The sequence below is a fragment of the Peromyscus californicus genome, unplaced genomic scaffold (genome assembly GCF_007827085.1).
Source record: "Peromyscus californicus insignis strain IS unplaced genomic scaffold, ASM782708v3 Scaffold_5__1_contigs__length_169319896, whole genome shotgun sequence".
Lineage (NCBI taxonomy): Eukaryota > Metazoa > Chordata > Mammalia > Rodentia > Cricetidae > Peromyscus > Peromyscus californicus.
Window position 1 is genome coordinate 19,603,104 of NW_026294573.1, and position 23,983 is coordinate 19,627,086.

Here is a 23,983-nt window from a genome sequence, read left to right on the forward strand (position 1 = left end):
TGCGGCTGACGTGACCTTGTGTCCGTCCTGAGGACATCCAAGCAAGTTTTCTCCCTCCAGGAGACTGACTGCCTTTGTGGGTGGGCCCCACCACAGAGCTGGCAGACCATCTTGTCGTCCCCCCCACCTCCCCGCACGTGAAAGTACTATACAAACCCTTTCCCTCTCTGCCTCAGAGATGTGACGCTTCCGGTTCATCTTTCTGTGTTATCAGTTTTCCCACATTATTCTAAGTGATATGCAAGCATCACCCCTCTTAAGTAAACAGTTCCCCTTGCCCTCATACTGTACCCCAATATCTGCTCTATTTCTCTGCTTCTCTTCTCTCTCTAGCCAAGGCCTTCTGTAGGATCTTTGTCTGAGGAGACATGAACAGTGAACAAATGTCTTCCACCTCAAAGAGGCCACCAACATTTATTCTCTCTCTCTCTCTCTCTCTCTGTCTCTGTCTCTGTCTCTGTCTCTGTCTCTGTCTCTCTCTCTCTCTCTCTCTCTCTCTCTCTCTGTCTCTCTCTCTCTCTCTGTCTCTCCCTCCCTCCCTCCCTTCCCCTCTGGGGTTTCAAGCACATGCTCAACTGCACCTAGATTTTGCAAGAGTGCTAGGGATTGAACTCAGACCCTCATGCAGTGCAGCACCCCCTTACCCACGGAGCCGTCTCTCCAGCCCACCACACTTCTCTCATTTTGAAGAGCTGTGTCTTGTTAGTGAATTAACACACTTAATCCTCAGACCTCTGAGGCGGTAGCATCACCCTCTTGGGGCAACTGGAGAGCCTAAGGCTCCAAGAAGTTGTAGTGATCAGTACCATGGGGACTCAGCTGGGGGAAGAGCTGGGATGCACACCCTAGTCTGACATGAAGTCCAGGGCTTTTTCTCCTGACACTGGCTGAGACTCTGGTGCCCATGTGGCCTGCTAGTGTAAAGCTGGGTGGTTTGGGGTAGTTCCTTCCCATCTCTGAGCATTGGCTTTTTCATTCTATGAGGTGAGAAGGCCAGCCCTGTCATCACTCTGGGTCACGGCAGGGTTAGGGCGGAGGAGCCAGGAGAGCCGTTTGGACTGGCACCCCTACAGCTGGACTTCAAACCTAGACTTTCAACAGTCTCCCCTAGTGAGAAGGTGATGCCGACATCATACCAGCACACAATGACTGCTTTAAAAGAAGTCACTCGGACTGGGCATGGTAGCTCATGCCTTTAATCCCATTGCTCTGGAGGTAGAGACAGATGGATCTCTGGGAGTTCGAGGCCAGCCTGGTCTATAGAGCAAGTTCCAGGACAGCCAGAGCTGTTATACAAAGAAACCTTGTCTCTAAAAACAAACAAATAATAAAATAAGACACTGACCACTGCCACGATGACTCATGGCTAGTCTTGAGTGTTGACTTGACTACATCTGGAAATAACTAAAACCCAAGAGGCTAGGTACTCCTGTGAGCAATTTTTCTTGACTGGATCATTTGAAATAGGAAGATCTACTTTAAGCGCCAATCTTTCAAGATGGAAAAATCCCTCTTAAATCTAGGCCACTCCTGGTGGCAGCCATATAAAGTCATGGACGAAGGAGCACTGGCTCTCGGTCTGTTTGCTCTCACTGACAAGTCCGGTCCTTCACTGGCATGACAGCCTACTTCTTCGGGACTCTGGCATGTAATGAAGACCAGCCGAGACATCCAGCCTCATGGGCGGAAAAACTATTAGATTCTTGCACTTTCTATCAGGAGACAGTCATTGTTGGAACAGTCGGACTACAGTCTGTAAGCCACCCTGGCTAATACACTCCGGGAATTCATCTTATGTATGTATCCCATAATAATCTTGACTCTCAAGGCCTTCACTTGCCGTGTTTAACGTTCAGTGGAGTCTAACCACATTCAGCTCCACTTGGGGCCTATCTTTATTTTTTTTTTTTTTTTGGTTTTTCGAGACAGGGTTTCTCTGTGTAGCTTTGCACCTTTCCTGGAACTCGCTTTGGAGACCAGGCTGGCCTCGAACTCACAGAGATCCGCCTGGCTCTGCCTCCCGAGTGCTGGGATTAAAGGCGTGCGCCACCACCGCCCGGCCCTATCTTTATTTTTAAAACTCCAAAACTTCCTCCCGGTGGAGCAGGGTCCTGCCTCCCCACCTTCTCCGCAGCCCCCTCGCAGCCCCCTCGCAGGCCCCTCGCAGCCCCCTCGCAGCCCCCTCGCAGCCCTGGGACTCACCTGGAAGACCTGCTTGTCAGCAAATCTGGTGGCTCCAAAGGCCGCTGTCTCCATCAGCACCATCACGGCCAGCTGCACCAAGTTGGCCTTCCCAAGGACAGCACCGGCTGAGATGAGCACAGGCATCGTGCTCATGGTGGCTTTCCGGATGCTGGGGGATAGGGAGTGGAGGGAGGAGAGAGAGAGAGACCCTGTGAGGAAGAGTCCCTCTCATTCACCATGTCTCCCCCACAGGAGGGCTTCTGCAACAGAGCGCCGGGGCTGCACCTGTGGTCTGAGTTTTCTTTGCACACATCCACGGTACAGGGAGGCTCAGAGGCTCCAAGTCTCTTCCACAAATGTCACTGGGATTCAAAGTGGCTGCTTCTTCCCCAGGGACACCGCTGTCTATATTTCTATATTTCACCCTCAACCCCACACTTTTTTTTTTTTAATGATTTTAGGTGCATTTGTATTTTGTCAGCAGGCATGTCTGTGTGAGTGGCCGTTGTCAGCTGCCATGGGGGTGCTGGGAATTGAACCCAGATCTCCTGGAAGAGCAGCCAGTGCTCTTAACCTCTGAGCCATCTCTCCAGCCCGACCCTAGACTTCTTTTCCTCTGTCAGCACCCTCAGATGCTATGCCTGCCGGCCCGCCACGATTCTCCTTTCTCTCCTCTGGGTGGAGCCTGGGTTTGGAAGTTTGGAAGTAGAATAAGCCTGGCTTCCCGTCCCAGCTCTACCACCCAAGCAGCTACTTCATCCCACAAAGCATCCACCTGTAAAATTTGGATGACCATATTTGTTTCCCCGGGGAGGGGTTAGAAGGAAGTCTGCGTAAGTGTATCTGCTAAACACAAAGACTGGTAGGCACTTGAAGAGGGAATTCATGAGTAGAGGCTGGCGTCATGAAGACTGTCAAATCCTTCCTCCCCTGGACAAATGTGCTGGCTCAGTGTGGGGATTTGGGTAGAGAAAACCTTTTGTTTTGTTTTGTTTTTCAAGACAGGGTTTCTCCATGTAGTTTGGTGCCTGTCCTGGATCTCACTCTATAGACCAGGTTGGCCTCGAACTCACAGAGATCCGCCTGGCTCTGCCTCCCGAGTGCTGGGATCAAAGGTGTGCGCCATCATGCCCAGCTGAGAAAACCATTTCTCTTCAAAGTGCTTCTGGTTTGGCTGGAGAGAGACAGGGTTTCCTGAGACAGCTGTGCCAACTGGACTTATCATGGAGGGCTTCCTGGGGGAGGTGGCACTGAGTTGGGCCTTTTCCTTTCCCCTGAAGCCTCTTCTCCCTAGGATTTAACCAAGCTGAGATCCAGATGCTGATAAGATGCCCGAGGTTAAAGGTCAGTCCTCCAACGGGTAGTGCTAGGTCACCACAATGTCCCTCATCATGTACAAGAGAGCTGGAAGGATGGCCACTACTACCTCCTGGTAACAAACATGAGGTTCAAGCCTCGCTGGCCCAGATGGAAGGCCATGTCCTCCAGCTGGACACAACCTCCCCGGTCTTCACTGTTGCTGTTCCTGAGGCAGAAGGATGTGAGGGAACGTTAAGAGAAGAACATGGGGCCGGGCGGTGGTGGCGCACGCCTTTAATCCCAGCACTTGGGAGGCAGAGCCAGGCGGATCTCTGTGATTCGAGGCCAGCCTGGGCTACCAAGTGAGTTCCAGGAAAGGTGCGCAAAGCTACACAGAGAAACCCTGTCTCGAAAAAAAACAAAAAAAACAAAAAAAAAACAAAAAAAAAAAAAAAGAGAAGGACATGGGGAAATGGACCAGGAGTGATGATACATGGGGGAACTCGGTGTGTCGTTGCGTCTAGACAGGCTATGCTTGGTAGGTGAGTGCTCAATGCATGGACATGCTCAATTCAAAAATTAGTGGGCCAGCCATGGCATTTCAGACCTGTGACAAGCGGCAGCAGGAACCAGGCGGCAAGATCCTGAATAAGGCGGTTAAAAGGCTTGACTCAGCCAAGTCCTGACGGTGGGACCTGGGATGCACTCGCTCTGTGCCTCGGTGACTTCGGGTGTAGGGTAGAGGCAACACCTGGGAAGTTCCACTAAGAGCAGAATTCATGAACACATGTCAGATGCAACAAGGAAGTTGGTCATTGCCAGGACCTTCTAGGGAGAATCTTCTAGAACTATTCAGGGTATATTAAAAGTATACCCAGGGGGGCTGGAGAGATGGCTCAGTGGTTAAGAGCACTAGCTGTTCTTCCAGAGGACCAGGGTTCAGTTTCCAGCACCCACATGGCGACTCACACCTGTCCGTAACTCCAGTTCCAGGGGATCTGACACCCTCACACAGACATACTTGGAGGCAAAATACCAAATGTACATAAAATACAAGTAATAAATAATGCTTAAAATAACTACACCCATGGAACCTGGTGTGTGGCTCAGTTGGCACAAAGCCCTGAGTCTGACCCCCAAGTACTACATATATAAATTAGGTGTGATAGTGCACCCCTGTAACCTTAGCACTCAGAAGGTTGAGGCAGGAGGATTTGGAAGTTCAAGGCCAGCCTCAGCTACATAGTGAATTTGAGACCTGTCTGTGTTATGTGAACCTATGTCCCAGAAAAAAAAAAAAAATGGTGGGGGATGGGGCTCAGTAGCAGGTTTGTCTAGCATTTGCAAGGTCCTGGTTTGATCCCCAACACCAGGTGTGTGGGGTTGTGGAAATCACTCACTGGCCCTTTGTTTTCATTTTTATCCCAATGAGCATTTACCAAGTTCTTACTGTGTGAAAGATTCCCAAGGCCTCTGCCCTACAAGGACTCATTTGGAACCCATTTGGTATCAAGCCAAGTAGTCCATGTTTGAATCAGGCCAGGGGGAGAAAGGGGTCTCTGTCCCTAATGCAGGGAGCAGGGCAGGCAAAGCCCACTAGCCCCTCCTGGCCTGACAGGCGGGTGGGTACCACTGTTCAAACCCGCAAAGCCAGTGCCAGCTGAGTCTCAGCGGGGAGGATGGATCCAAACGGCTTTTGGTAGGATGGTATCTGGGTAGCAGGTCCCTGTGGACATCACAGGGGAGCAATCCTGAAATGCCCCTGTTCCAGTTTGCTTTGGTGCCAAGGCTAATGTCCCTGTGACCTTAAACCAAGGTAGCAGAAACCTCAGCCCAGGGCTGCCACTCTAAGAACCCCCAGGATGTCCTTTGACATAACCCAGGGGGTATCCAGTCCCCACAGGCAGTAGCTATGTCTTTAGCTGGCCTCAGACTCACTATGTCGCTGAGGGTGACCTTGAACTCCTGATCTTCCTGCCTCCACCTCGGAAGTGCTGGGATCACAGAGTGTGCCGTCAAGTCCGGTTTTTTGCAGTGTTGGTTGGGAATAGAACCCAGCGCTTTCGGGCTTTATGCATGTTAGGCAGGTGCCCTGCTAACTCAGCTGCAGCCTCTCAGCCCTCTAAAATATTGAAAAGGGAATGAACCATTTCACACCGTGACTGCTCTCGAGTGCATGGGAAGGCTGGAAGAAGGAAGCTAAAATTCGGTGACCCCAGCCACGTGTCTTATCCTCTCTGAGCCTTTACTTCCTTACCTGTATATGAGTTTGAACCTTGACCCTAGATGTGCTACACAGAATATTGGTGAAGTGTCTGGCACAGTGTTTGGGGTCACAGAGTTCATTGTCCAAGGACAAGTCCCAGAAGGCTGAGCAAGGGCCTAAGAGGGAAAGCAGGCCTTGACAGGGCCTGAGAAAGTCCCAAGATGTGACTCTGAATCATATGATTCAGGGTTGGCTAAAACAACAACAAAACTTTCTTTTTGAGGGGGAGTGAGGGGAGTTGAGACAGGGTCTCACCATGTAGTCTTGGCAGGCCTGAAACTCTCTATGTAGACCAGGCTGGCCTTGAACTCACAGATATCTGCCTGCCTCTGTCCCCCGAGTGCTGGGATCAAAAGTGTGCACCTCCACATCAAGCCAACAAAACATTGTTAAGGAAAATGTCACCTGGTTCTTTCTATCAAGTATTTAGTGCCCTTTTAAAGTAGTGTAGAGCCCCACATGAATACTCCATCATCGATCCGTGATGGTTAGTTTAGAATCATCTTGTAAGAGGGGATCCTCAATTGAGGAATTATCTCCATAAGGGGCATTTTCTTTCTTTGCTTCTTTTTTTTTGGTTTTTAGAGACAGGACTTTTCTGTGTAGTCCTGGAACTCGATTTGTAGACCAGGCTGGCCTCGAACTCACTGAGATTGGCCTGCCTATACCTCCCAAGTGTTCGGATTAAAGGCTTGCATTGCCACCACCCGCCTAGGGTCATTTTCTTAATTGCTGGTTGATGTGGGGAGACCCACCTCTGAGTGTGGGAGGCACCTGCTGGTATTAACTCAGAGACAAGAGACAGGCAGGAGGAAGCTTATTTGCCTCTTGCTCACCCAGCCCCCCCCCTCCCCCGCTGCTGCTGCTGATTCCTTTGCTGATAAAAGAACCAGCATTTCCAGGCTTCCACTGTGGACGAAGGACCAGCCACTGTCCAGGACTGAGTAAGTACTGGGTGGTCTGTCATTGGAGTGTGACAGCCACTGTGGTGGGACTACACCACTAACTGCTGGGGCACCCAGTCTCAAGGATCAAATAACTACCATATTCTCTGCCCCTCAGGTGTGAGAGACCTGTTGTTATTGTTGTTGTTTTCAAGACAGGGTTTCTCTGGGTAGCCTTGGCTGTCCTGGAACTCATTCTGTAGACCAGCTGGCCTTGAACCCAGAGATTCGTCTGCCTCTGCCTCCCTAGTGCTGGAATTAAAGATGTGTGGCACTACTTCTCAGCTCTGTTACTATTATTTTAATGTAACCTAATTCAATAAATTCCTATATATGTTCCATACATATATATATATATACATACATATATATACATACACATATACATATATCCATCCTATTGGTTCTGTTCCTCTAGAGAACCCAGACTAATCTGTATCTATTAATCATCTCGTCTCTATTAATCATCTGTCAGTTATCAATCTGATTTTCCCCTATGTAAACATCATCCAGGTTAACACAGAGAGTGTTCACTGAGCCCACAGGTTATGCGGTGATCCTTCCTAATGCATACTCCCCTGTTCCCTGGGTAACCACTGCTCACTTCGATGTCTAGCATCTCAAGTTAGCTTTGCCAGTTTGTATGACCTCATTTAAATATGTCTACCTGGATCGATGTTAGTTTAAAGAAAACAGAAGTGTGATTATTTCCTGTCTACTGGCATCTCAGGACTGAGTCTCCCTCCTTCCCTCCTCCCTCTTCCTCTTCCTCGTCCCCCCTCCCCTCCTTCCCTCCTCCCTCTTCCTCTTCCTCGTCCCCCCTCCCCTCCTTCTCTCCCCGTCTGCCTCTTCCTCCTTTTTTTTTTTCTCCTTGCAGGCTGGGCATGGAACCCAAGGCATTGCCCATGCTAGTCCACTGCTCCCCCTCGGAGCCATGCCGTCAGTCCACCCTTCTCTCTCTTGGAGAAACTGCCTCTCCGGACCACAGTGCTGTGTTTTCTTTTGTTTCATGTCTGGTCTTTTTCTCACCTTTTCTACTAACTTGTGTTCATTGTATGATTTTATACAATCAGAATCATTAATAACACAATAGGGAGAATCTGGAGAAGGCTGTAGATCCAGGTGCCTGGGGTACCAGAGTTGGAATGCCCAGTAGAGCCCAGTTAAATTAGATTTTTGTATAAACAATGAAAATCGTCTAGAAAAAAAGTATGTCCTAAGTATTTCATGATGTCAGAGCTAGAAAAAGAGATGCCCTGATCTTCTAGAACCTTCCCTCTCTGCATTCAAAGCACCCAAAATAACCCAGTTACCTGAGCAGATTGAGCACATTCTTTTGGGAGGTCCAGCTCAGGAAGCGGTCCAGCAAGACTGACCCCTGCACCCCGAGGGCCAGCATGAAGAGGTTGAAGGCCACACTGCTCCAGCTGTGTCTCCGAAAAGATGAGGAAAGGAAGCCAAAGCCCAAGGCTGCCATGAGGGTCAAATCCTGGATGACTGAAAGGGAAGGAGGAATGGTGAAGAAAGAGGGAAGGATGAGAGATGGACAGAACGGCCACCGGAAGAGACATCAGAGAGCATTTACGGGAACCTGGTTAGACTGCCTCTCTTCTTTGTGGCTCAACTTTCTCATCTGAGAAATGGGGCCATGACTACTGAACACAGACAGGGCTAAGGTAGCAGGTAGCTGGTAAAGCGCTTCAGGCAGATTCGAGAGCACAGGAAACAGTCAACGGTTATGAGGAACAGACACAATAACATGGACAAGGGCAGCTTCGGGGTTCCTGCTTGGCTCATCATTGGCCTTCCATGAAGATAATTGTTCTGGGGTTGTGGGCAGGCTTCCACCCTGGTTGTACACATAGCCTCAGCAGCTGAGCAGTCCAAGTGAGCCGGAAAAAGAGAAGGCAGAGGTAGCCTCAGAGTTCCTGATGCACAAACCAGCCCATCTTCCTAAGAAGCAGGCAGTGCTGGTGAGATGGATCAGTGGGAAAAGATACTTGTCCCACAAGCCTGAGGACCTGACTTTGATCTGAATCCATGGTGGAAGGGGTATATGACCTCCTGAAGGCTGGGTCCTGACCTCCACACCAGCACATGTGCGCACACATTCAACAGGCACATACACACACATACAAATAATGAAAGGTTTTTTGTTGTTGTTTGTTTGGTTTGGTTTTTTGAGACAGGATCTCTCTGTGTAGCCCTGGCTGTCCTGGAACTCACTCTGTAGACCAGGCTGGCCTCAAACTCAGAGATCCACCTGCCTCCCAAGTGCTGGGATTAAAGGCGTGTACCACTACTGCCCGTGATGAAAGTTAAAAAAGAAAGGAAGAAAGAAAGGAAGGAAGGAAGGAAGGAAGGAAGGAAGGAAGGAAGGAAGGAAAAGAAAGAGAGAGAAGTAGTTGGCTCTTTCCCAGTTCTTGTGAGGGATCTGGTGGGCCAGTAGAAAATGGCTTCCCTGCCTCAGGGCCTGAGCAGGAGCTGCTGAGACAGGTTAATGCAAAAGTCACTCTTGAGGCCCCTGCAGAAGGATGAGGGGGATACTTTAATGTGATTCTGGTTTTAAAAAAGAATTAGAACATGTATTGCCGAGGGTTTGGGTAGACTGGGCACTTTTTGGATCTGGTCTGATCTAGAATTCAGCCTCTCAGCGCTTTAGAGGAACCTATGCTAAAGGCGCGCTAACAGCCAGGACGCTAATCTTGACCAGCAACGTGACTGGACTGAGAGATGTCCAGGAGATCAGCAAAGTATCTCTGGACAGTTAACAGTGTCTTGGCTCCTGTCCCCCTGCCCCACCCTTCCCCTCCTCTGCTCTTCTCAGCTTCCTAGCTGCTATGAGGTGAGCAGCCCTGCTCCATTGTGCCTTCCCCCATGATGTTCTTTCTGTCCTGCCACAGCCTAGAAAACAACAGAAGTCAGCTGCCCACAAACTCAAAAGTGATCTTTCCCCCTTTAAACTGTTCCTTCTAAGTATTGGGCAGAACAACGAAAGAGTCCAACCCAACCAAAGTGGATTGCCTTACGTAAACATAAACTGTCTCCTGTCCTCCCACATTCGCCCTTTCAGTGGAACCTACCACAAGGAGGAGCCAAGCAACCAGAGCCATCCCCCCAGCTTCCACACCTCCCTCTTCTGGTTCTCCGGTTCTCACCAGTGTTCCACCCCCTCATCAGAGCCCTGCGATGAAATGGGATGATGCATACATAGAAAGGCTGTTTTACCAGCAGGCATTGACTGTTTTCCACATGGATGATGCCTGCACAGATTTTTCCCACCTTGTCAGCTGTGAGGCTTATGAGCAGATACTCATACCTCTTTGTCTTGATCTCTTCTTTTCATCAGTATGAGTTCATGCCAACACTTTGAAATGGCCTCTAGGGGCAACTCAGTTCCCCACCATAAAACAGCTCGCGCCCTTTTATTATTTTAAAATAGTTTGCCTGCCGTGGTGGTGCAGACTGGTGATTGAAGAGCCAGAGGCAGGAGGATCAGAAGTTTAAAGCCAGCCTGGGATACACTTGGGGGGCTGGAAAGATGGTTTAGTGGTTAAGAGCATTTTCGGCTCTTGCAGAAGACCCAGGTTCAGTTCCCAGCATCTGCATGGTGGCTCACAGCATCTGTAACTCCAGTTTCAGTGGATTTGATGTCTACTTCTGGCCTCTGCAGGCACTGCATGCACATGGTACATAGACACACAGTAGGCAAAACACTCACACACATAAAATTAAAAAATTTAACCCCCCCCACACACAATTATCACCAAAAACAACTCCAAACCACTCTGAGGCCTTGGCATACTAGGAAGGAGGGGGGCACCTTGAGGACAAAAGCCATCAGATGTTGCTCATTTGTCCCTCTGCTTATAATGTGAATATCTCACCAGCCTCTGTGGTGGGCTGGCTCAGAATTCCAAAGTCCCTGGATGGCAGTGTATGTGTGCCTTTACCTTTGACCTCATGCACAGTCTTCAAAATGTCACCCAGGACAGTCACAAAGATCATAGAGAGGCCCTCCCTAATGGCTACACCTAAGAGTCTTCCTAAAGAATATTCTTTGCCACACTGTCTCGTCCCTAGTGCAGTGGGTCAGGCCTTTCTGTCTTCAGGGAGGGAGCAGGATGCGACTCTTGCTAGCCGGGTAGTTCCCTCACAGTTCCACAGGGAGTCAGCGCCTGGCAATGGTTCTCAGCCAGCTCTGCAGAGAGCTTCCCGTTCATGGCATGCTAGAACTCATCAGACATCTCCATATTGGGCCCCTGGTGTCTTTGAACTTGGCGGTGGCATCTGCTGTCCAGACCCCAGCTTGTGTGATCTGAATACTCCCACCTCTTCCTCTATCTTCTTGGGTAGTGCCGGGAGCCAGTCTCCAATCACACTGAGGGCAGGAGCTAAGGAGGCAAGCCCCCCAGGATCCAAACTGTCAGGTGCCAAAGAAACCCGGACAAATAGCTCACTGAGGTGCCTATTAGCATACCAAAGCATAGGCTGGCCGCCAGGCTCACTCAGTACCTGTAGCTCCTCTCTGCTCTACCCATCCCCTCATCCATACTCTACACCTCTCCAGCCCAGGAGCTTCCCTTCCCTTCCCCCACTGTCCCCCCCTTCCTCTCTCACCTCTTCCTCCTTCTTTCATGGCCTGGTTCAGTCTGGACCCCTGCTGACGCCTCTGTCGGTACCCTCCCTCAGATCTACAGTCGAAACCTTCTCAACTGTGCCTTGGATTGGTCATGTTCTCGTTTTCCTCACAGACCATCTACTATGGAATCACCTCACCTCGTGGTCGTATCAATGGTGTGCTGGCCACTCCAGCCTTCTGTCTGCACGACCGACCACGATCACAGGCAGAGTAGAGCCCTAGAGGACTCGGCCACGTGACAACCTGCTTAATTGCACTTTTGGCAGTTTCCTTCCCAAATCCCAGCCAACAGAGTGGCAGAGAATGGGATTTCTGGTGAGACATATTTCCCACCTTCTGTGCACAGTGAGATGGTTCCAAATGATCTCTGGGGTGATTCGGGCCAATGTGATGGGGAAGGCACTATTGAAGCTGCTTCTGTCCAGGGCCTGGCATGTGGAGAGAGTTATTTACCATCAATCACCACAGGAGGCAATCACCTGCCTCAGCTCTCAGTCCTGGCTCCTCATACAAGGTGGACACTCTCATTACTGCAACGTTTCTTGGTGTCAGAGGACAGTGAAACAAACTCACTTCCATTGGAAAGCACCCGCCCCCAGTGTCTGGCATAGGCCTTCAGTGGGTGATGACACCCCTAGGGTGCAGGAGGTGGCCAAGGATCAAGGACCGCCCTAGGATCTGGTGCCTGAAGTGTTAGCCTTCAGGAGACTGCAGCCTCTCCCCTGCCGTGGGAGGAGAGATGCAGCGGTGGGTTTCCTTCTCTCCGTCCATCTTCTTGGCAATACTGCAGGGTGAGGGGAGGAACATGGCATCCTTTGCACATCCTCTTGGGATGGTTCAAGTTCCTCAGTGCCAGGCAGGAGATATGTGTATGAAGGTAGAGTGCACATTGGGGAATGAGAGCCGTGGCCAAGTGAAAACCACGTTCCCTGGAAATGTCACAGCTCAGCCTTCTGTTGCACACTGCTCTTAAACGCACCTGTCTGTCACTTTGCAGCATGCCCTATGCACAGGAGGCAGAGTCGCTGCAGGTTGGGAGGGGACTGATGGAGGGAGCCTTCTCAGGGCCACACAGCACACCTGTGGTGGACTCAGCTCTGAGCTGGTCCAGAGTGCCTTTCTGCCAGGGAGGCTGTCTCTCTGGTTTTCACCTCATCGTGCTAAAGGATCTCAGGCAAGTGTTTTGCTCTTTCTAAGCCTCAGTTTCCCTCTCTAGAAACCATAACATTGGGCTTGATAGTCTCTGTGCCCTTATAGCCCTGGGGCATTCTGAAGGAGCTGGGGGCGGTTAAAGAGGAAGAGGGTAGAGTTGAGCCTGAAGGTCAGAAAACGAGAGGATGGGGCGGGGTGAGGCATTTCCTGGCCCAGCTGCACTCATTGCAGGTATAGGGGCTCGTGGCCTTCCTCCCCTGGGCCTCTTAGGGTCCCTGAGGAAGGAACTAATGCCTTAGGCTGGAAGAGACTTAGTGTGGCAGTTTCCGGTTTCCCTGTTTCGGGAACCTGTGCGGTTCAGCTCTTTATCTTCAGCTAGAACATCTGACTTCCCACCGCCAACCCCCCTACCCCGCCCTTCTTCCCACTTCCTCTCCAGCATCCTGAGGCTCCAGGCTCACACTCACTCTTCTCAGGGCTCACTCCCGCCCCTTCCCACCCCCACCCCAGGGCTGAGTCTCACTCAGAGGCTGGGGCCCCTCCATGGGCGTCAGCCTTGGCCTCTCAGAGCAACTCTGCACCAGGGCTGATAAACTAGTGGATTGCAAGGTGTTTGGCATGATAAGGAGCTGAGAGGACTGGGCGGCAGGAGGAATTTCACTGCCTGAGGCAGGCCTTCTGGGAGGCAGTCCCCAGCCTCCTCACGACCGGCCCCCCTTCTCAACCTCAGTCGGTGATAATCTCCATTTGCCTTTTCTGTTTTACAGATGGAAGACGACGAGAGGCACGGAGGGCGGCTGTGACTAGCACAGGTCACACAGCTGGGAAGTGGTGACAAAGAGATTCGAATCCACACCCCCTTGCCTCTTCCTACCCATGCAGTGTGGCGTCTGAGTTTGCGCGGCAGGACTAAGGCCTGCTTCTCTCCGTGCGTGCGTGCGTGCGTGCGTGCGTGCGTGCGTCACAGCTTCCTAATCTGTAAAATGGGTAGCGGCACCTGCTCGCCGCCGGCTTCTACAAGGTTTTGTGCCGTGACCGGAGCACCCATGCCTGCCACACATGACATGCATTACTTTGGATGACAATTGCTTCTCTGTGCCCATGCATTGGGATAACTGCAGGTCGGCCCTTGGATTTGTCCACCCCGAGCCCTCTCCTTTCCCTTTCTGGTCCTGCCCACCCACTCTTGGCCCTCCTGCTAGCCTAAGGGAACTCCACAGACAGCCTCTGTGCCATCTCCTCCCGCAGAGTCTCTGCTCCTTCCCATCCCCCACCACCACCCCAGCAGGAGGGGAAGAGAAACCGAGCAGCGTCCCTGAGATGCAGGGTGTGGAGGACTCACCACTGGGAAATCCCTCTTGCTTTCCCACAGCCCTTTTCCCTGCCCCTGAGGAGAGCAGGCGGACAATGTGTGGTTTACAAAGCAACAGGCCCAAGAGATAGCTTCAGTTTGGCAGCCCTGGGATGGGCTGTCTGTGGAAAACTGTTCCAGTAACGGCCCCCAGGGAAGCATGCCTCTGGATATAGGCTGCTCCCACATGAGTTTGACCTTGTAATTAGCTTTAGACAATGGGGTCTCAGTAGGCATTTGACAAACACCTCCACTCTGTTCTCACTAGGTTCTGGAACTCCTCTGCGGCCATGTGAAGTCTGGGCTGGCCTGATGCTCCCAACTGGTACCAAGTGCCTGTCGTGGGGAAATGAGGCCAGGTGGAGCCATCTTGCCCCAGTAAAACTTCCAGATTTTGAATAACTGAGTGACCCTAAGTGACTGCCAGCTGAACCATACCCACTCGCTGAGCCACAGAATCATGGTGGTGGGTAAACGACATGGCTGCTATTTTAAGGCACTAAAGTTAGGGATGGTTGTTACAAAGCTGTAGACGACTGATACATTCTGCCTCCCTTAAGCTTTTCACGGACATCTCAACCTCTAGTCCAGAATGAACGCATCATTGTTCATTTACACCATGTCTGTGTTTGCGTTTCTCATCTTAAGAACTGGCACGGTGTGGCGGTTTGAAGGAGAACAGCCTCCACGTGCTTGTCTGTTTAAAAATTGGTCCTTCATTGGTGGATCTGTCTGAGAAGGATTGGGAGGTGTGGCCTTGTTGGAGAAGGTGTGTTACAAGGTCAGGCTCTGAGGCTTCAAATGCTTCCTGCCATCCCCTACTGTACTCTCGGCCCCCTGCTTGAGGTTTGAGAGGTGAGCTCTCAGCTGTTCCTGCTGCCACGTCTTCATGCCCCCAATATGGACTCTAACCCTCTGAACCATACGCCTAAGTAAATGCTTTCCTTTAAAAGTTGCCTTCGTCGCTGGGCGGTGGTGGTGCATGCCTTTAGTCCCAGCACTTGGGAGGCAGAGCCAGGAAGATCTCTGTGAGTTCCAGGCCAGCCTGGTCTACAGAGTGAGCTCCAGGACAGGCACCAAAGCTACACGGAGAAACCCTGTCTTGAAAAACAAAACAAAATAAAACAAAACAAAAAAGTTGCCTTCATCATGGTGTCTCATCACAGTAATAGAAAAGTAATAAAAACTAATACACACAGCTATCATCCAATCCCGTCTGGAGCATTCCTGCCCCACCCCCCTTTTCACCAAGTGTAGTGATTTCTATCGCCTACATGGGTCTTGAATCTGACTCCTTGACTCTGCTCTCTCATCTCTTGCCTATTTGGCTCCATTACAGGTCATCCAGACATGGTCATCAGAGCAAGGAGCATGTGCCTTGGAAGATGCCCAAGACAGTCCTTAGAGGTTTCTGGAAGAAACCATTAGCACTTCTGGGTTTATTTTTCATCTAAAACATAAGAAATTGAAGCTGATTAGTAAGAAAAGCTGATGGTATTTATCTATCTATACATGTTATTCTTTCTATATTGTCCTTTGAGACAAGATTTCTCTGTAGCCCTGGCTGTCCTGGAACTCACTATGTAGACCAGGCTGGCCTCGAACTCACAGAGATCCACCTGCTTTTGCCTCCTGAGTGCTGCTTTCAGTCCTTTTTATTTACTCATTTAAAGATTGTGTGTGTGTGTGTGAATGTATGCTGTGTATAGGTTAACAAGGAACCCAGAAGTGGGCATCGGATGCCCCAGAGCTGGAGTTACAAATATGCCTGGTGGGAACTGAACTTGGGTCCTCTGGCTTTTAACCACTTCCTCATCTCTCTAGTCCTATTTATTTGTTTTTTTAAATTTCTGTTTCATTACAGAACTTTTAAGAATTACATTTTTTTTTTTTTTTAATTTGGGACATGTAGAAGTTAGAGGTCGGCTTGAAGGCATCAGTTTGTTTGAGTGGCTCCCACACCTACTGACTGGGGACATGTGGCCCAGTCCTACTGTGACAAGGATCGTGAGATACAATGGTCAGGTGCATGAAACTAAAACCAGCATGGCAGACTGTCAACCTGCTGTGCCAATGCCTGCCAGGTGACCCTGGGCCAATGACTAAACATCAAGTACCTAGTTCTTTAGGGAGAAATGGAAGACACAGCGGCCTGCCTCATTTGGGTTGTTGTGAGGGCCAATGGGAAGCTGCTTGAATAGTGCCTGGTAGGACAGCAAGTGCTCAGTGAAAACCAACTGCGTGCTCCATGTGTCCAGACCCCTCGCTAGATGTGACACGAAATTGACTTAGTGGAGAAGCAGGAATGAACAGAATTAAAATAAACATTAGGTTGGATTTTTTTGTTTTTGTTTGAGACAGGGTTTCTCTGTAGAGCCCTGGCTGTCCTGGATCTCGCTCTGTAGACCAGGCTGGCCTCCAGTTTACAGAGATCCACCTGCTCCTGCCTCCGGAGTGCTGGGATGAAAAGCACATGCCAGCACCACCTGGCTAACATTGGGTTGGCTTTAAAAGAACCGAATGACAAGGGATTAGAACTGTACCTGGAGCCTTTGGGTGTACTCCTCTGCTTTGAGCTAATGGGTCATTTTCACATCAGGGAGGTCCAAGCCCCCACTCTGCCAGGTGTGGGCTGTAGCTCTGTCTCTAGGACACCCTTCAAGAGGCCCATCTGTTTACCGGGAGCAGCCCAGGAGAGGTTTCAGACATTTCAGGATGTTTTGTACAGAGGCAAACACACACCACTGTGGACATGTGCCTTGTTTTTGGTTGCTCTCACTAGAGCAAAACATAAAATAACCATCCTCCTCCTTCAGCCATTCTTCCTGGCTCTGGATTCCCACTAAAGCAGGCTTCCCAGCCCTGGAGAGGAGGCAGGGAAAGGGGAAATGGAGTATAGAAGAGAGCCAGCAAGGGGGGCGCTGGGGAGGCGGTGCTGGGGCTGTTTCTGGTAAAGGATCAGTGTTTAGATCCCAGCACCCCATACTGGGTGACTCACAACTATTGTAACTCCAGATCCCAGGGGATTCGATGCCTCTGGCTCCCATGAGCATCTACATTCATAAGCACATACCCCCACACAGACACATACGCCCAATTAAAAATAATAAAAATAATTTTTAAGAGATGAGTAAGGGAGAGACTCCACAACACAACACAACATGACAGTCATTGCCACAAAGGAAAGGAGAGAGAAGGGGGCAGAAAAGTAGAACATTATAAACACCATTTGCACAGGGAATTCAGGACAGTGGACAAACAGGTCCCCTGCTCTGTGCCCACAAATCCAGGTTGGGGCTCCTGGAAGAGACAAAGCCTGGACCACTCCGAAAGCCCAGTCCACACTGTTGGCTGGCCTCGGTGCAATCAGTGTAAGGGCTGGAACCCCCTTTTGGGGAATGCGGTAAAAAGGAGCACTTGTGCCATTGGGGAGCCCCAGACATCCCCTACCCCTGGCCCATCTGACCATCTCCCCAGGCTCCTCACCTTGATAGGTCACCAGGAGCTTCTGATCCACTGGGAAATTGTCATAGGAGATGAAAAAACAGAAGAGAAGAGCGAAAGCCACCTGCAGCATGATGGCCCACAGGGGCAGGCAGCATCGGAGGGACGGCGGATACTTAGAGCCCATCTTCGCCCGTCGCTGTGCCCGGCTTCTGCCAGCACCAGGGCTCGCTTGTGCCCCCCACACCCACTTGAAGGACTGATAGGAGAGACGCCCGCCAAAGGTCTTATCTCAGGAGGCAAAGCTGGCTGGGCTGGCCTAAAGACAGCAGAGGGACTTCACGGGAGGAAGAGGCAATGCATTTATTCAACAGGGTTGTTCATTCAGACAGTCCTGGCTGGATTCCTTTGGGAGCTCCTACTGTGCTCAGTTTCATTTCTTTATTAAAATGACTTCTTTGTTTTCATTTTGTGTACATTGGTGTTTTGCCTGCTTGTATGACTGTGTGAGAGTGTCTGATCTGCAACTGGAGTTACAGACAGCTGTGAGCTGCCATATGGGTGCTGAGAATTGAACCCGGGTTCAATTGAACCTCTGGAGGAGGTTGGACTCTGAGTAGAGAATTGAACCTCTGGAAGAGCAGTCCGTGTTCTTAACTGCTGAGCCATCTCTCCAGCCCCCTAATTTATTTTATGTTATTGGTGTTTTCGGACACAGGGTATTGCTCTGGAGCCCTGGCTTGGAACTCACTACATAGACTAGACTGACCTGGGACTTGCAGTAATCCTCCTGCTTCTGCCTCCTGAGTGCTAGGATTCTAGGTAAGCTCCACCACAGCGTCTTTGTGTGTAATTTGAAGGAGAGCAGTCTGTTCGCTTGACGTCCACCCGTTCTTTATACTTGTTCCTTTGGGCAGAGCCTGTCGGGGGTTAGAGCTGATGTTGATGTTCTGTGGCAGAGCAGGAACCAGGCCCAGGGTTCAGGTCCCAGGAACTGTTTCGACAAAAGGGAAGGTGTCCTGGTTTCTTTTACTGTTGCTGTGGTAAAGACCTCTGCCAAAAGCAACTTAGAGGAGAGAGGGAATTTCGGCTCAGAGTTCAAGGTTTGGTCCATCATGATGGGGAAGCCAAGGCAATGGGAGCTTGAAGCAGCTGGTCACATGATGTCCGCAGTTAGAAGAGAGTGATGAATGCTGGCTAGTGTTCAGCTCACTTTCTTCACTTACACAGCCCAGCCCACCCACAATTAAGATGTGTTTTCTCACGTCAAGTTACGTGATGAAGATAAGCCCCGCAGGCAAGATTCGCTCACTCAAGCAATTGTAGATTTTGTCAAGTTGACAACGCCATCACAGGAGGCAATGGATCAACGTCCTGATTTCTCAAAAATGGGAAACTGAGGCATGGAAGTGACTTTAGATTTGAAAAACTTATCTTTAAAATTTACCCCACTGTGGGCTGGGGAGATGGCTCTGTGGGCATGAAGACCAGAGTTCAAATCCCTACCATCCACACGGAAAGTCAGGCATGATAACAGCAGTGCTGAGGGGAATGGAGACAGGAGAATCCCCGGGGTTTGCTGGCTGCTAGCGCGGCCAGTCCCAGGCTCACTGAGAGACCCTGTCTCAAGGGAAGAATGCAAAGAGTGAGAGAGCTGGAGACAGAGCCGGACAACCGACATTCTTCTCTGCCCTCCGCACATGGGCACTGGGTATGTGTACTTGCACATATTCACATATTTTATGCATATGCCACGCACAGATGAACAGATAAATAAGCCTTACCTCGTAAATCAGAGGGGGCAGCCAGGAGCTTCTTGTGAGGCACACTCTAAATGAATGGAACAAAGCAAAGCAGGATGCTCAGCCTTGCTGGGGGAATCAGATGGGAGCCACACAGCTCCACCTGCTAAATTACAGTGAACCTGCAGTTAAACGCTTGCTTTCATGAGCATTGGTTTGCTTTGTTGTTGTTGTTTTTGTTTTGTTTTTTTGAGACAGGGTTTCTCTGTGTAGCGCTGGCTGTCCTGGAACTCACTCTGTAGACCAGGCTGGCCTCAAACTCAGAAATCCACCTGTCTCTGCCTCTCGTGTGCTGGCATTAAAGGTGTGTGCCACCACTGCCCAACAATTTTTCTAAGCATTCTAGTGCTAGGTAGAGGAAGAGAAAGGAGGCTTGAAGTTGGCTGTAGGGAAAAACTAGAAGGGTCCTCTTCTAGCCAGCCCTAGCCCAGAGTTGCCCCTACCCCTGGTCATCTCCTCACAGAGAAGCACAGGACTCTGGCTGCACTTGAGTACCAATACCTCTAAGGAAGTCCACCTGCCTCAGTATCCCTAATTCACAGTGGAACCCCACGGGACTTGGGAGGCTTTTTATCTTAATTACTTGTCTCGTGGCTGTGACCAAGTTCCTGACCAAAAAAAAAAAAAAAAAGCAACCTAATGCCTAATGGAGGAAAGGTTTGTTTTGGTTCACATGTAGCTGAGGCTATCCTGGAACTGGCTACGTAAACAAGGGTAGCCTTGAACTCACAGAGATCCTCCTGCCTCAGCCTCTGGGATTAAAGGCGTGTGTCACCATGCCCAGTAAGAGCCATGCTGTGGGCTGTGAGTATTTTGGGTGCGGTCTCCAGCATCGAGTGTCCGTTGTCATGCCTTGGAAAATTGAGGAAATCAAGGACTTTCTGCTCACAGCCTGGCGGAAGGGTGCCAAATCTGTCAAGATCAAGAAAAACAAGGATAATGTGAAGTTCAAGGTTCGCTGCAGCGGGTACCTTTACACCCTGGTCATCACAGACAAGGAGAAGGCTGAGAAGCTGAAACAGTCCCTGCCCCCTGGTTTGGCAGTGAAGGAGCTGAAATGAACCAGTCCTTTCTGTTTTGACCATTAAAACCCCTGAAAAGTTAAAAAAAAAAAAAAAAAGAGCCATGTTGTGTCTTCAGTCCTTAGTGCTTCGTCCCTAGTAGATGCTCAATAAAACGTGTGTTGAATGACTAAAGCTGCCACTTCTGCAATGCTACTATGGACAGAGCATTTTACACATTTTCATTTAGTCTTTCCTGCAAGCCTCTGAGTACAGACATCATCCCCTCTGCTTTACTGATGAAAAAACTGCTGCTCAGAGAGGTGACGTCACTACCAAAGTCACACAGCTAATACATAACAGGGCTGGGCAACTCCAGGTACCTGACAGCAGACAAGAGCTGTGAACTTCGAATTTCTCCCTCCTAAGTTACTAAACCTCTCTCTCCATTCCTTTAGGAGCCAAATAAGGTAGTCCGCTCTGCCCTGCTGCCACGATTCTTAGGAATCTGAAGGCACTCAAGCATGCCTGATGTTGCTTATAGACGGGAGGATGGGCATATGTACTGTGACTATGGCATCCTGTTCTAGTGGCCAGGCATTCCCCGGGAATGTGGAAGCAAGAGCCCCAAGTCTTCACATGTAGTCATGTATTTCTGTAAACTCAGGGTTCTGTGAGAACACACAACACATTTTCCATACCACAGCATGGCCGGTGTCCTGGCTTGAATGTGAGATGTCCCCAAAAGGCTCATGTACTGGGGACTTAGATGTTTGCTCATGAGCCTTTTGGGAAATGGCTGAATCCTAGTGCCTGGGACTTTGTGATGGTCACTCTTGATTGTCAACTGGATAGGATTTAGAATCACCATGGAAACAGGCTTCCGGTGTGTTTGAGGGAGCTTGTAGACCAGGCTAATAGAGCTGGGAAGACCAACCCTAAATGTGAGCCTCACCATTCTGTGGGCTGAGATTCTCAACTTAATGGAAAGTGAGATGAACACCAGCATCCATCTTCTTCAGGGTTTATTTCTCTCATGTGTGTGAGTGTTTTGCCCACAGGTATACTTCTGTATCTGGTGCCCAAGGAGGTTAGAAGAGGGTATTGGGATCCCCTGGAACTGGAGTCAGGGATGCTTGTAAGCCTCCATGTGGGTGCTGGGAACTAAGCCCTAAGTCAGGAGAACATGGAACCCAGCCCTTTCCTTTCGTGATTGGAAGTGTGAGCAGCAGCCTGACTTCCTTCTGCCTTACCTTGTTGGACCCCAAACTGTAAGGCAAAACCAACCTCTTTCCATAAGTGGCTCTGTTGGGTGTTTTGCCCCAGCAATAGGAACAGAACTGATACAGACCCAGTCAGTGATTCATCCTGTGACAGATCTGTTCTAGAATGGCATTGTAGGGAAGTGGTAAAAGGTAGGAGGAGATAGGAAGTGGAGACTCCTGGAGAAAGCCCGCCAGTGGGGGTATGTCCTTGGGGGTTGTGTCTTGCAATGGCTCTTTCCTGTGCATAACACAGGGTTTCTCTATGTAGCCTTGGCTGTCCTGGATCTTGCTCTATAGACCAGACTGGCCTTGAACTCACTGAGATCCACCTGCCTCTGCCTCCCAAGTGCTGGGATTAAAGGTGTCCGTCACTGCCTCTGCTGCCGCCACCCAGTTCTTTCCTATATTTTCTTTCTCTGCTTCCTACCTATCACAAGGTGAGCAGCCCTGCCACCTGCTCCCGGTGTGGTGAGGCTCACCATCACCACAGACCCAGAGTCAGCATTCAACAACTGTGGGGTAAAAACCTATAAACCCAGGAACCAAAGTAACAATTCTTCCTTCAAGTTTTTCCCTTGACTGGTAACAGTTGAGGTTGTGACTGTGAGGTAGGTAGGGCCTCCATTCTTTCTCTGGAAGATTGTCTACACCAAAGATGTGAGCTTGTTCTAGGCACTAGGTGTAGTCATTCATTCAACACCTAATGAGCTTTGGAGCTGGAAAGTCTGGGTTCAAATCCTGACTCTGCAATTTATTTGCTGTGTGGCCTTGGGCAAGATAGTAAGTCCCTCTGTTTTCCTCTTTGTAAAGTATCAATCACATAAAATTGATGTGAAGATCAAATGAGGTGAGGGGTGTGTGTGTGTGTGTGTGTGTGTGTGTGTGTGTGTGTGTCTCGTGTTCGCCTAGCATGTGTAAGGTTTGAGACTCAACACCACACAATTAAAAATATAAATGACACAAGTGTTTTGTGTATGTGTCCTTTCAGATGTCTTCCTATTCCCACTCTTCCCCACCCTCCATAAAGACAAAATTATACAGCACACAATTGGGCGCCTTGCTTTTTTTCCATCAACAGTTTGTCAAAGCAGTTTCAAGCAGAAAGGTCTTTCTAGAGCATTTTAGCATGGTGACTAAGGGTCCAGGCTGTGGAAGCGTTGCATGGGTTTGAATCTCAACTCTTTCACACACTGTGTGACCTCAGCTAAGTGACTTCACCTCTCTGTGCCGCCATCTTCTAATCTACATCACAGTGTAAGTAATGATTTCCCCTCCCCCACACTGTGGTGAGAATTAGAACAGAATGTGTATGATACACGCTTGAGTAGTAAGCGCTTGGGCCAACAAGATGGCGGCTCAGCAGGTTAAGTTGTTTGCCACTGAGCGTGATGACCCAAGTTTGACACTCCAGGACCCATATGGCAGAAGGAGAGAAGCAACTCCTTGAACTTGTCCTCTGACGTCCACACACACCCAATTCTAAGTAAATAAGTGTAATTTAAAAAACAAAACAAAACAAAAAACCTAAGTGCTGGGTATGACCATACTCCATGCTACACAGACTTCCCAGGAGGAATGTGTGGTGGTCCATTCAACCAGCTTGCTCTGTGGACGTTGGGGCCGCTTCCAGGCTCAGTTCCGTTCCCACTTCCCACCAGACAGGATCTCATCCAACTCAGACTGACCTCAGATTCTCTGTCGTTAAGGATGATCTTGAGTTGCTCTTCCTGCCTCCACCTCTCAAGTGCTGGGATTCCAGGCTTGAGCCACCATCCTTCCACACTGTCCTATTCTGAACACCTCAGAGAGCTTCCTTCCTTCATAGGTTCTCTGGGGATTAAGGGAGGCATGGAAGTCAGCCATCCCAGCCCAGCAGCTAGGCTTCCTTGGGACACAAGGCTCAAGGCAGCTGGGCCAGCACTCCCAGCGAGGTTGGCAGCTGCAGGAGGAGGTGGTGAGGCCTCTTCCTAATTTGTGAAACAGGATCATTCCAGCTCTGCTCTGAGCTCAGCTGAGGCCCAAATGCAAATCCCAGTATCTTGTCATCACGGCCAGGAAGGACAGGACAGGCCTGACTTCCCACCTGGCCTTGCACTTCTGTGTCTCCCAACCCCCATCTCCTGACAGCGGTCCTCTGTGGAGCCCTGGCTATCTTTGGAACTCACTTTGTAGACTAGGCTGGTCTCGAACTCAGAGATCTGCCTGCCTCTGTCTCCCAAGAGCTGGAATTAAAGGCCTGCACCACCACCACGTGGGACACCTCTGTTTTGATTTTAGACAGGTGTGTTAGTTACTTCTCTAGTTGTTGTGGCAACAAAACACCCAACAAAAGCGGGCTGAAGGAAGGATGAAGGCAAGCAGGAGGGAGGAGAGGAGGGAGGGAGGAGGAGGTAAGAGAAGAGGGAGGAGGGGAGGGAAGAAGGGAGGAGGGGAAAGAGGGAGAAGGGAGGGGATGAAGAAGGAGGGGAGGGGACGAGGAGAGAGGAGGAAGGACAGAGGAGGAGGGAGGAGGGAGGGAGGGCTGGCAGTTTGTGGTATAGTCCATCAAGGTAGAGATGCCTTGGCATCAGGAGTTTGAGGTAGCTGATCACATAGCATCCACAGTCAAGAGGCAGAGAGAGATGGATACTGTC

The 23,983-nt window shown here is 50.1% G+C and overlaps 2 protein-coding genes across 4 annotated transcripts in view; one reads left to right on the forward strand and one right to left on the reverse strand.

Annotated features, from left to right (window-relative positions):
• Window positions 1–17,478, reverse strand: part of LOC128097249 (blood group Rh(D) polypeptide-like) — a 35,699-nt gene extending 18,221 nt beyond the window's left edge. For 2 of the 3 annotated variants that reach the window (XM_052717621.1, XM_052717619.1), the window contains exons 1-3: window positions 17,325–17,478; window positions 8,007–8,190; window positions 2,203–2,353 (exon numbers count right to left, since the gene is read on the reverse strand). In XM_052717621.1, coding sequence (XP_052573581.1) covers window positions 2,203–2,353; window positions 8,007–8,190; window positions 17,325–17,469 — 480 coding nt within the window. In that variant the 5' untranslated portion in view covers window positions 17,470–17,478. Of the gene's footprint in view, window positions 1–2,202; window positions 2,354–5,310; window positions 5,323–8,006; window positions 8,191–17,324 lie in introns of all 3 variants that reach the window. The other variant, XM_052717620.1, reaches the window with a different exon arrangement.
• A 2,445-nt stretch (window positions 17,479–19,923) lies between these two features.
• On the forward strand, window positions 19,924–20,192 carry LOC128097362 (60S ribosomal protein L38-like). The gene has a single exon (XM_052717803.1). It carries the CDS (start codon window positions 19,933–19,935, stop codon window positions 20,143–20,145), a length of 213 nt encoding a protein of 70 aa, XP_052573763.1. The 5' UTR covers window positions 19,924–19,932; the 3' UTR covers window positions 20,146–20,192.
• The last annotated feature ends 3,791 nt before the right edge of the window (window positions 20,193–23,983 follow it).